Genomic DNA, 13,607 nt, shown 5'->3' with positions numbered 1-13,607 from the left:
GAGCTAAGTGCAACACGCCAGCGTAAATATAACCCTGCGTTTTATTTTTCCCTGAATAAAACTAGTTCTTTTTGTTTTGTTTGTGAAAGCATGCACTTAAATCATTCCCATGCTCACATTACCCACCGAGGTGTGCCGTGTAACGCAACCTCGGAGCCACTCCTTTCTTCACAAGCGGTTGCAAAGTTGGATTTAAGATCTCGAAGGCGGATCCTTTTTTCTCGAAATATTCGAACCATTTCCAGTAAAGTGGAGCTAAATCAACCGAAATTCCGATTATTATGCTAGGACATATAAAATCAATACGTGCCGCCTCTACTATGTTGCTATCTGTGCTTTGTGGACAGGCGATTCCTCATTCTGATCCTTGCCTCCAAAACATAATCTTGTCTGCTTCTTCACGTCCAATAAATATTTCCACTCGCCTGCGACCATCACGCGGGCGTATTACGCTTTAGTGGGCTGCTGTTCACTGCCTCAGACAAGGGACTAGATATATCTGTAATTTCTACAATGCTGCAGTTCCTAGCGCATAAGCCTTCTAGCATGCTTAAACGTGTTTGCTTCCGAGCACTCTTCGACCTGAGTATACTGATCGTAAATTCTACTTGCCGTTTACCTAATGATTATTAACCAGAAAACAATAGATTATGCTATTATATGGGCTGCATTTTAGCATAATGATGCCCGTAAAAAAAGGCACATCCTCTGTAATATTCTTGACAGCTTTGCCCTTAACGTTTTTCCTTCGTTCGTGCTGAGCATATAAAACTTCCATAGAAAATGATAGGCTTCGTTTTCGATCGTAAATGTGATAAACTCTGCATTATTGTAAGATACTTTTTATGAACATACCGGTAAAATTGTTTAAACTTCTAACGCGCACAAAAATTTTGCTTCAGAAGTTTGCCCTGCGTTCACGACGACGAGTATTTAACAGTGCCTTACAAACCCGATGGCGTGAGTTTTAAAATTGATGACATAAAACTAAAACCGGCGTAGGGACGACATTCAGACACATTGATGGCCGTTGTGCACTTTGTAGTGAACTACACGAGGATATACGAAGACGAGGATAAGGACGACGAAGTGCCGCTGCGCTGCTCGTGCTCGCTTGTGGAGACTGAGACTGGCTGTGTTCTTGTGTGGTTCGATGTATGATGCGACATTCGGCCAATAGAGATTCAATGACGTTGGACGTTGACCCCGCACCTCCACCAAGTGAAAGGGGGTTTTTACTGTGCTTTAACAGGGATAATAGCCCTGTCGAAGTTTCACGGCGAACCACACAAGAACACAGCCAGTCTCAGTCTCCACAAGCGAGCACGAGCAGCGCAGCGGCACTTCGTCGTCCTTATCCTCGTCTTCGTATATCCTCGTGTAGTTCACTACAACTTTTATGACATGTAACTCCTACCTCAAAAATGTTTTTCTCTTAATTTATCCAAAATGTCTGCTATTAGCGTAATTTGTGAACTTCTCTGTAGTTTGCGCGGTGCCCTCTTCCTAAACGGCGAGTAGCAGGCATCTGAGGAATATAGTTAAGGCGTGAAGTCTATTGACCTGGAACTGGTCATCAGCGGTTGTCGGGACCGAAGGCGTCGAAGGCAGCGCCGTCCTTTTCACCTGGCGGAGATCCAGCGTGTCCTGATGAGTAGCCATGCGCTTACGGCGCATGCTGGCGAAAGATAAAGCCATGGTGCGGTAGTATTCGTCCAGGAGCCACTTCTTGAACTTGTCTTCGTCCGTGCTGGGCCCAGCACCGTCCTTTGACGAGGACGGTGAACCGTCGTTGCCAACGGACCCTATCCCGGATGCGTCATCGGCACTCATGGAGCCTGCAGAAAGAGGCCGAAAGAGGCGCTCAGTTTTGAAAGTTTGGTGGGTAAAACGCGGCATGTTGTCTCATACTTTCTCCACGGCAAATCCGCGAGTTTAATGAAAAACAAAGAACTGTGACAGTTTATTAAAGATTCAAATCGACTAAATAACAGCACTCATAATCAATATGCATATCTATTTTTTGAGTTCTCGATAAACAGAAGAGATTGCACGATGCTTAGCCAGGTTTCACCGGTATTAGTTTGAAAAAGCACACTTCCAATTAGCCGCGCCAAGACGCGTTGAGTATGAGGCGGGCCAATAAGGAATCAGGTGCAATGTTGGTTCACATTCTGGGGAGTGACCGGACACGTCAGAGGCCCTTACGTAACATTTTCTTTTTTAAGTCGTTATTGGCTGGCTCCGAGTCACGCCATCGCCGTCATCGTAGGGGTAGTACTGGCGAGTTTCTAGGCTGTGAGGATATGGTTTGTTCAGCGCATGTTAGCACGAGTTCAACTTCTTTTGATTTACCCCTCCAAGAACCGTTTCCCCCTTCGTAATTTTTCTTCAAGTGCTGGACGCGTATATGCTTATTTGTTTACTCTGCTGCGGTTTACGTGGGCCGACGGCTCCTTATACGCATATTATGGATCATCGGCTCAGCTTCTTTCGCTTCGCCACTTCGAGGACTGTGTGCCCTCTTGGTCATTTTTCCATGTGAGCAAAATACAAACAGGAACCTTTCCAAACCAATGGCTATATAGCAACCCTTTCCCAAATCTTATTGCACCTATACGTGCAAACACTGCTCACAACTGGCCACATTCACTGACGTGGTGTGGACATACACACTACACAACGCAGAAATTCAGCTACAGTTGATGCGTGGGAGTCCCTCTTGCGTACCACCGAGCTCGCCCAACAGCGGCAGCTCATTTTGCGCTCATTGGAGGCTGAGGAGTCCCAAGTGATCCCTGCTGACCTTCTCTAAGCAGTGCAACGAGTCTTTCGGCTGGTTCCCCTATTTAGGGAGTAAATAAAGAACTTATCACCATCATCATTATGTGCACTATAACGTTAGCTTCAACGCTCTAGCTATGGCCACATCAAAATAGCCGGAATGAAAATGCGCTCTGGAGCGGAAAAAGGGATCTCATGTCTGGCTCTCTTGCCTGCTTAATGCTTATTATTCGTAGAATCTGTTCTCAAAGTGACTGCAATACGCTCATCATTTGTATTCGCATGTAAAGACTAGGTGAGAGGAACAGAGACCTCTACAGGTATTTCAAGAGTAAGGATTTGCAAGTCGGATGTCCTGAATATGAGGTTTAAAACCAACGCATATCACCAAATATTTTGCTTATTACTGCTTAAAATGTTATAAAAACAGGAGCTATACAGCAAAACAGGTATTTCCACACACACACACACACACACACACACACACACACACACACACACACACACACACACACACACACACACACACACACACACACACACACACACACACACACACACACACACACACACACACACACACACACACACACACACACACACACACACACACACACACACACACACACACACACACACACACACACACACACACACACACACACACACACACACACACACACACACACACACACACACACACACACACACACACACACACGCACGCACGCACGCACGCACGCACGCACACACACACACACACACACACACAGACAGAGAGAACGGATTGGGCAGATCAGCGTTCCCACGTACAAAGCAGCTACATTTCAAGCCGCATTACCCTCACAACAACTCGGCGGCGTTGCATGGCCATGGCACCGCAAGGCCGTTTTCATGACATGGCAGCCAGTGCAACCAGCTGAACAACCTCGCTCACCGGCTCTTAAATATAAAGCTCTGGGCGATGCAGAAGGCGGAAGGGGCAACACCGATGGTCGCATTTTTATTCTTTATTACCGCCACCCAGTGCTTCGCATTTTGCCGCTTTAAAACAAGATATTTTCTTCCTTATTTTCACTTTTCCTCTCACTCATGGTCATATAACAATTTCAGACAAAGCCGAGCTAACTGCCTGAACATTGCACGGCATTTTGACAACGACTGTCCTCTGATCTCTATATTTTTTTGCGCACTTCGGAGTGAGCTTGTTTCTTCATTTTACGAGCGCAGCTGCTAGCAGAGCGAGCCTCATTACAACAACGTTAATGATGGTGCTCCTCTTGTAGTTGGAAGCGCGAACTGCTTTCAAAAGACGGCTGATGTGCTTCCCCTGTGTCCAGTATGTAGGCTTATCTGCGCGGCGACACGATTAATTCCGGACTGTATTTAATGAGTCTGTATTTATTCTGTGAGAGCTTTCATTAGAGCATAAAGCTGTTTGGCCCGAGCAACTATTTGAGGCTGAAAATGTTAAACCAAAGCAGGAGCTAAACCAGACCGCTCCAGTGGTCTGGTTTAGCTCCTGCTTTGACAAGAGACCGCCGATTAATGCAAAGGGCTCCAAAGAATGCCGTGCGTCAGGGATATTACTTTCCTTCTGAAACTTTTATCTCATTTCGTATTGTTTCGGTTAGAGTGGCTTTGACACGAGCCGTTAGCCTAATTGTTCGACAAGATTTTGCAACAAAAAGACAATCTCAAATAGGCACAAATGTTTGACTATTTGTGAGTGTCGTTTTTTGCTCTATTAACCTTTCCTTTATGTGAATATGCACCAGATTTAAGATTTTTCTGCACCACTAAGCACGTTTGTTCGCCACAGCTTACACTTTAATCGTTCATTTATCTCACCGATTTTTGTGTCGGCATTTCCAGTCTGACAGAATTTCTTCGCACATCGTTTGTCGCGGCACTACAAATTACAGCAATTTGGCTGTTCCTTGGTCCTCAGGCATGAGCTTTTAGCTAACTCCACGTTTTTCAGTAGGTGAAGGGAAATTAACCAGAAGTACTTCAGCTTCCTCTCTCGCGCAGAACAATAATAAGAGACTCCGGGTACCGACAGGCATATCATGCTCGCAAGTATGCTATAAAATTACTCGCTAAATTAAAAAGAGCAGCCAGCAGACGTTTATACCACCCTATTGCAATGTTTGCGTCCCAATTAACTGGGTTATCGGAAGCCAAGCTATCTTGTTTTGCGCTATAAATCACTGCAGGAAGTTTTACATGGCGACTTTTCAGTATGAAATCACCGAGGCGAAATAGTGATTGTGGTGGGTGGTGGATCAATATTTTTGTAACTATAAATGTCCACGCATTAAGACTACTTTCTCTAAACTAAGATGCTGCATGCACTTTGTCACTCAACCTCTGCGCGCACACAAATGAGTACAGTCGCGATTGAAAAACACCCCTGTGACATCACTGCCGCCGCAAAAATCGCACCGTGTGGCTGTGGCTGGTGCCGCTCCATTCTTTGCTAAGACGCCAACACGTTTTCTATGGCCATGATCAAAACCGCTGTGCCGAGATTTCTTACCCACCACACTTAAAACATATCACTGAGACTAATCTTTGTTTAATCGCAACAGTACGTTTCAGCTAACTGCTGTTTTTGCGGCGTTTCATTCGCGTTCTGAAGTTTGGGACATGTTGGTTACCCTGTGTGTAACATCGCCAATTGACACTGTTAGCAAACAGGATGTAGTAAACGAGTGTGCATGACACCCACTCAACGCAGTACCAGCTTTTCCTGTGTTATGAAATAAAACTACGAAACTAGAGAAAACGGCACAAATACGAACGGCCATCATAGTTCTGAGAATGCAGGCACGTACAATTCGTTTCGGCAGCTCCAAAATCAGATAATGTTCGGCACAAAAATGAACTCTTCAACACTTATACTTTGGCATATGAGTGAACGTACGCGGAATAAAACCAAATGCTGCCTTTAAAAAAATTTACAGCATCGCAGATCATGGCGGCGATCCTTTACTATGTGCGAAGCTAGCGAAGAGCGAATCGCCATGTTGACATATCATGCAGATTCAGGAGGTGGTACCTTGGAAATGGCCGCGCATGCGCAAATGTTACCAGCGTGGTAACAATATGCTAGAACTGTCGCAACTTCTTAAACATTTATTTCATTTCACTTGTCTCGCAGTTTAATAAATGTGGTTTATGGTGCTGGCACTATTTAAGTGAGTTATTTTCCAGGATAAAATTTCCCTGTATGTATTCTTCATCGGCGGCTAAACAATTATTACGTGTCAATTGTGCCTTTCGTGAGCCGAATTCTGACCTTTGAGGTTGGCCACTCCGTTTTCCCTCTTCTTCAGGGTCTTCTTGTCGTGCTTCTTTCCGTCATCTTCATCGTCGCCAAAAATGTTTCGGAGTTCTCCGGTTACCTGCGAAAAAAAAAAGCGCTAAAAGAAACGTATTCTAGGCCGAAATACTAGATGTTTTACATATTACGGAACCATTACGGAAATCATTACGGAACCAAGCAAAGTTGCTGATATTATGAACAATTATTTCCACTCTCTGTTCTCTCCCAGAGATGAGACAACTAAATGTTATTGCCATCCACTTTAGACCCAGACTTTATTACGTTTGAAGGGGTCTTGTCACTCGTACTATACTTAAAAGAAAAATTGGCTCCAGGTCCAGATTATATTCCCAATTCCTTCCTTCGCCGCTTTGCTGAACCAGTGTCGCATATATCAGTATCCATTTTTAGCCTCTCGTTACGCACTGCTATTTTACCGGATGACTGGCGTATTGCTCGCGTTATAGCGGTTCACAAGAAAGGTGATCGTCTCTTAATGGAAAACTACCGTCCTGTATCCTTAATCTTTACATGCTGTAAATTATTAGAGTATATCGTGTCTCATTTTCCTAAAAATTTTCTAGAAAGCAACCATTTGCTGCCTCCATTCCAAAATGGATTTCGTAAAGGATTATCTACGTGTACCCAACTAGTTTCAACAGTCCATGACATTGCTAAAGTTCTTGACTCAGCTGGACAGGTCGATACCATTTTTCTTCACATTAGCAAGGCTTGTGATCGGGTTCCTCATAGCAAACTTTTGACTAAACTTAGACATTTCGGTGTCCCTTCTTCATAATAAATTGGATCAATGCGTACCTGTCAAATCGCACCCAGTTTGTCGACATCAGAGGGCATTGTTCCAATACTTCACCGGTTTCATGAGTAGTTCCACAGGGAAGCCTATCCTTTTAGGGCCTATCCTTTTCCTAATCTACGTTAACGACATAATTACTCGCATTCATCCCGATATTAACATTCCGCCTCTTTGCAGATGATTGTCTTCTCTATAAACAAATAACATGTGAACAAGACCACAGACATTTACTCGACAGCCTAACGAATATCAGTGAATGGTGTGCGGTATCGGGCATGACACTGAACTCCCAAAAAAACAGCACTGCTCCGCGTCACAAATAAAAAGCATCCCTATGTATTTTCTTATCTTATCGATGGTCACCCTTTAAAGGCAGTAGATGAATACAAATACCTGGGAATTACAATTACTAACACTCTTTCGTGGTCTAAGCATATAACAAACATTTGCGCATCTGCTACACGTAAACTCGGCTTTTTAAGACACGAGCCAAAACAGGCACCTTCCGACCTAAAACTTCAAGCCTGCAAAACATTTATCTTGCCTAAACTCGAGTATGCTTCAGTGGTTTGGGATCCCTTCTACGTAAAAGACAAACAAAAGCTGGAAATGGTCCAAAGGCGTGCAGTTCGCTTTATATTAAATAAATATAGAGCTACTGATTCTATATCACAGGTTCTTTCAGATAACATCCAAACGCTGGAAACTAGGCGGAAAATTGCACGACTGAAATTTTTATTTGCAATTTACAAAAAGTATCTGAACATCAAGTCACAAAATTATATTCAGCCATTTTTATCGCGCTCACCAAGACACAGACATGCCCATAATTTGCTCCCTTATACCGCGCACTAATTTGTTTAAATACTGCTTTTTTCCACGAAAAATAATAGAGTAGAACAATCTGCCTGCAGCCGTTTTTTCTTTGGAAAGTTTTGAGTGTGGTGTAACAAACGCATTAAAGTTGTGATGTTTTTTACTTTTCTGCTGGTTGTAAACTTATTTACATGTCCCATTGTTGTGTATTGTTATATATTTTGTGCTCTTGTACGGCATTAATATTCATTGACTGCTCTGGATTTGTTGCTGTGTGATCCCTTTTATTTTTTCTTCTGTTAAATCAAGCGCCCGTTTCAAGTATGTTTTTCGTTTTTTTTTTTTTTTTTTTTTAAGCTGACCTGCATTGTTTCTGTATATTCCCACCTGCTTGGCCTTCCGAGACTGCAGTATTTTGGAATAAATAAATAAATAAATATTAAAGAATATTACTAAACGTAAGACTACTTTCTCTTCCTGCAAATTATTTCGTAACACTGCCACTCTCTGTCCTTAAAATGCGCTTCGGCTTTCAAGTATGTAAAAGGCACTGCTGCATAGCATTGCGAAATAGAGGAAAGTAAAGTAATAATGGTAGTGCTTTGGAAGTCTTTACCTCGGGTAGAATATTTCTAACTTGCAAATATTTATAGACAACCGCGAGATCTGTGGATGAAATACGGCATGACACCGCACTGTCGCATCGCATAAAAAAGATATAGGGGCTACGGTTTTCTAATGGTGGTAATAAAGTTTGCAGGATATCATAGGTATATAGTAAAATACACGTATTTATCAAATAAATGAATATAGCCTCATTAGCCCCGTAAGGCCCAAAAATGCGGCTGCCGTTAGTATCGAGGCAATGTAATCATTCGCACGTGACCGTATTAACATTTTCCCACAAGCTAGGCATTAAATGCTATTTTTCGGTTTAACCTTGGGTGTAGCAGGTTAAGATGAATATTATTGCAAGTTATCAAATGCCTCCACAAATACTAAGTTGTTTTAAACTAGTGGAACTCAGCCACGAAGTTTGATCCTCCAATGCCTACACTTAGTACGAGATCTTGGAATGGATCAGTACAGAAATTCATTTAATTGATCCGTCCCAGCGCTGCGAGGTGACCAATTTTTTCGCCGCTCCCCAAAATGATGAAAGGAGAGAAATCTTGATGCTTCTTAGCGAGTTAAACAAAGAAACGCTGGCAAAACGCGATGCTGGCCTTCATGAAAGAGAGTTGGTATTGCCGAGACCGGAGATAGCTTGGCGATTCCTGAAAGTGCGCTCACAAGCGTATATCTCGTAAAACGATTCTCTGGGAGTGACTGAGGCACCTGAGGCGAAAACACGTAATCTATAGGAACGCTGTCCTTGAGACATTTGCTGCGTTGTCAAGATGCAAGACTCGGAAGCAAAAATTATAGTGGTCCAGTCTGTGAGCAAAAAAAAAAAGAGAAATTTTGCGATGCATAAAAATCCTGAAGTGCTGATGCGATAGCATTGTTGTAAGGATATGTGTGGTTGCTAATTGTGTGGGAATGATAGAGCTACTTAGTAGTGTCATGGTAAATAGTAAAGGTATATAGTAATGTTGTTAGTAGTTGCAATTAATGGTTTTGATTCAATTATACTAAGGGTTACTGTCATATGTTGGTCGGATTCCGGGCACTTTAATGCGCAAGGCGGTCGTATAAAGCCTCAAAACTATCGCTCTGGAGGAACGTTTCCCAGCGATGTCGCTGTAGACAGAGCAGTGGTTAGATTCCCGCACTTTTTTTTTTTGCTTTCCCAGAAACATTTTTTTTGTTCTTGGGAAGCGCTTCGCATGCGATGGCTGAATTAGGTATCGCATTCTGACGGCACCATTGTGTTCACCAACCGGGAAATGCTATTTTGACCCCGGGATTCTAGTGAACATGTCTTTCAGTGTCATCACTTTAGAAACAAAACATTGATTGGAACGTGTTGTATAAAAAAGCAAACACCATTATTGCGGTGTTTTAAGCTGTGGGGTCTCGTTTTCTAGCCAAGTAAAATCCTAAAAACATTGGAACCATACCTTGTCATCCGTGCTGAAGCTACTGCGTTTCATAATATGGTATTTCTTCTTGCTTCCTCCATTGCTCGTTCCACCACCTACACCTTTGCCTGCGGACTTGGCGTCGGTCTTGTGGACAGTTGCATTGCTTGTCACCGTGGGCACCGCGGAGCCTTTCTCGGCGCCCTTTTGTCCGAACTGGTAAGGGGCAGCGCCCGAAGGCTTCTGGCTCTTGAGTGGTAACCCGGTCGGTTTCTTGACGAACGCCTTCTTTGCGGCCTTGCGCCGAAAGAGCGGCACTTCCTTTAGCTGGCGACGCGTGGAGCGCTTCCTCTTCTCTTCCCTCCGTACCTGTACGTGCAGGCGCCGCTTGAAGGCCGGTACCCTTTTGCGCACGCCGTACACAGGTGCAGATGGATCCATGTCTGCTGGAACAAGAAAAGATAGAAAGGAGAAGGGGAGGGAAATCTCGTTAGCAAAATGCAAGAACAACTTGTGGATTAAGACCGGAGACTTGAGGGTCGTTGCAAAGCACCGGCAATGGGAAAGTGGGCCTTTAGCTCGCCCTGTGCTGTTGACACGATATATTAAATGTTGCTTGCATCCAGGCTTTGATATTGTATTTTTTTACCGATCTAATTATTACTGGAACATTGGGCGGCGGGACCTCTTGCCTGAAGGAAGGTAACCATGGAATGGAGGCTGTGCTGAATCTTGACGCGCCGTCATGGTGCTGCTGAGGATGACCGAAAAAAGATGCTGACCTGTAAACTCAATGATTTTGCAACCCTGGAAATATGGTTAAACATTATATTTCCACTATTCTGGACATCCTTAGGCTAGAGTATCCAAGAAATCCTATCGCATTGCGGTGATTAATTGAGGTCGCGCCTTGTGACGGCACCAGGCGATAAACGGGTAGATGGTAAGATAATGCGAGAAAATTATTGATATTACGACGAGATGGGTCGAGCTGCAAAATGAAATTAAAATTTTGTGTTCAAACTGATACACACGTAGCGGACGCTGGCCTATCCAAGCTTTTTCGGGCTTCTTCGATAATCTTTGTAGTTCACACTTCAGGAGGTAAATTTGTTATTGCGAGAAGGAAGACTAAATGGGCCGTATTTTCCTATGGTGTATAATATGGGATTGCATTTTTAGAATCGTAAATTATAACAGCTGTCGTTTTCTTGCTCTTTGCGAAATATTAATGCGAAAAAAAAATTGGAAACGCTTTTGATTCACCATAAAAGTTAACGCGAAGCTTCTTCAACACCGCCTTGTCATTCCGCGATACTTTCCCATATTTTTCTTTCAGTTGGTCTTTCTAGAAACGAAGCGGCAGTTACCTGCCTCAGCGCGTTTTACGCTACATTTTCAGTCCGCGAATACTTTTATACTTTTTATTTAGGCTGTTTTCTTTTCTTGGGGGTGAAGGAAGACGCAGTATATCATTTCACAGCCCACACCTACGCTTGTTTAAGGCACATAACGTCCAAACTAGTTTTTAACGTCACTAAAAGACGGGTGGTAAATGGGAAACTAAATGATATGACACCACCCTTAACGCTGCACAGAATAGGCTTGCCTCGGAATTCTGATACGAAGTCACGGACCTGTTTTCTCCGATACCGTCTTTCTCCATTCGGGTTACGGCAACGGCTCTTCGGCTGAACGAGCTGCCCACGCTTCGTGCTATAATTGTTTTTTATTTCCACTGCACAATTGCGTAATGATGCACCACGCAGCAGAGTAGGCGACGAAACACAGGAGAGGCACACAATACACACATACACATAAACAAGGACAATGCTGCTTTTGTACGTGTATGTTCATGTGTGCATTGTGTGCCTCTCCTGCGTTTTGTCTCCTACTCTGCTGCTTGGTGCATCATGTCGTCTGACCAACTAGCTCGACTTTCAACGGTAACAATTACGTAACTTTCATGGTTGCGAGGAAACTGCGAACTGTCCCTTTCTACGTGTGATTAAGTCATATATCGCCCCATTTTAAACCTGTGACGAACAATATCGGCATGCACTATTTACAGGGTCCGCTGTAACTGTAGTTCTTTTCTAGGTGTTAGCGCGTCGTCATGGGCATGTGCAGGAGTTCGTGTGGTGTCTTGTCTTTCGGCGCTCTCGACGTGGAAAACAGAGAAAGGAGAATGCACCGGAACGTTTTCGAAGGCGGGCGTGGTTGCGTGTAGTACGTTCTGCTACACGGCTCTTGTCCTCCTCCCACGATCGCTATGACAACGCTACGAGCGGCGCCAGAAAGTGTAAGAAAGCTCCGGCCGACGCCGCTGAGCAGAAAGGTGCAGATAAAGAAGGCTGCCAGAGACGGCCCCGTTCACTCGAACAGCGCCTCCATTTGTTAGAAGTTTCGCTCTTTTTAGCGCACTCTTCACGCTTTCCGTGCACTTTTCCTGTTGCCTGATGGCGTGACAGTAGGGTGAGAATGCCTGCAGCACTCATTGGTATTGCTTTTGCACTCTTAACGATCGGACATCAGCGCCTATAAAGACATTATGATCATCTTCCTCTCGGTCACATTACGCTGAATATTTCGGTTACATACTTGCCATCGCTTTGAGTGTTCGCAATCTGGCAATTTTTATCTCCAGCTGTACAAAGCCTTTGGAAGTTGATAATTTTTTTTTCGTGCAGTACCGCACTGTTTCACTGATATCACATAAAAAGGAACATCTGTCAGTTCCTGGTGGCCCCGATATTATGTCAGGAGAGTAGGAAGGAAGATGTTGCTCTCGCGCGAAGCAAAGTAAGAAACTAATGCAAGGCAAGCGCAAGGGAACAGCTGTCTGATTTGGCCGCGCACTTCCAAATGATCATCGATCTCCTCTTCCTCAGCCATGTCCATGCTTTCAATGACATTGGTGTTTACTACTGCAAGTCACAACTGATGGAATGCTATTACTCAACGTCATAATTCTGACAGAGAGACGGCTACTGTTCGCAGTGCACGAACGCCGTAAATATTAGCAAAATACATTTTTTTTTATTATTGTGTCAGTCCTACATTACCTCACCACGATTGCTCAGGGGATGAGGCGCTCCACTATGGACCAGCCCATGGACGTGTGTGGAATTCAGGCCGCAGCAGCCACTCTTCGATTTAGGCGAAACGCAAGGCACCTCAACAGTGTGCTCTCACTGCATGTACTAAAGAACATCAGGTGGATTAAATTTGCTAGCTTCTGGTGCTTTGGTAGTTTAAATCCCTTTAAGTCAAGCCATTTCTAAACATTTCCTTTACTTCAATCTTGACTGTTGGTTGTCGTGGTGATTGTCAGCCTTCGTTGACATCTTGCTGCCCATGCTGCCCAAATGCCATCATAATAAAAGTTGTTCAATTAAATACAACCGAGGAGCACTTAAATGCTCGTATTTCCTGTCAAGTGAAGCGAAAATCGGCACTTTATCTTATTTAATAAAACTAAATGCAAATGAACTTTCCGATTTTCCGCCATTTTTTTTCTACGATCGCATACCTTCAAATAATCTCTGAAAAATGGAATGGAACCGACGTTTTGAAAGGGCGCCTCCTTATAATTTACAATGAACCAATGCTTTAAAACAGCGTATCCTTACAATTTTCCTTATATTCCTTATATTTCCTTATATTCCTAGTATTATTTTCCCCTGTTATCTTCGGACATAACATTTACTAGCACCTCGGCCTTTCAGTGCATGGGAAATGTCCACACCCTGTGAGTACGACTCTTCTTAGTAAAGCAAAAAACAATTAAAGACAGGGGCGCAAGAGAGCGAACGGCAAATGCAAATTAGAAATA

At 43.7% G+C, this 13,607-nt stretch overlaps 1 protein-coding gene across 1 annotated transcript in view; it reads right to left on the bottom strand.

Annotated features, from left to right (window-relative positions):
* Positions 1-13,607, bottom strand: part of LOC146200373 (uncharacterized) — a 35,684-nt gene that overhangs the window by 10,280 nt on the left and 11,797 nt on the right. Inside the window, exons 2-4 of the mRNA XM_084592934.1 lie at positions 9,812-10,218; positions 6,089-6,194; positions 1,564-1,838 (exon numbers count right to left, since the gene is read on the bottom strand). Of these exons, the coding sequence (XP_084449060.1) occupies positions 1,564-1,838; positions 6,089-6,194; positions 9,812-10,218 (788 nt within the window). The remainder of the gene's footprint in view (positions 1-1,563; positions 1,839-6,088; positions 6,195-9,811; positions 10,219-13,607) is intronic.

Source organism: Amblyomma maculatum, chromosome 2, assembly GCF_055883805.1.
Source record: "Amblyomma maculatum isolate TAMU_Amacu chromosome 2, ASM5588380v1, whole genome shotgun sequence".
Classification (NCBI taxonomy): domain Eukaryota; kingdom Metazoa; phylum Arthropoda; class Arachnida; order Ixodida; family Ixodidae; genus Amblyomma; species Amblyomma maculatum.
The sequence above is the reverse complement of the archived record's forward strand: the minus strand, read 5'-3'. Positions and strand labels throughout refer to the sequence as shown.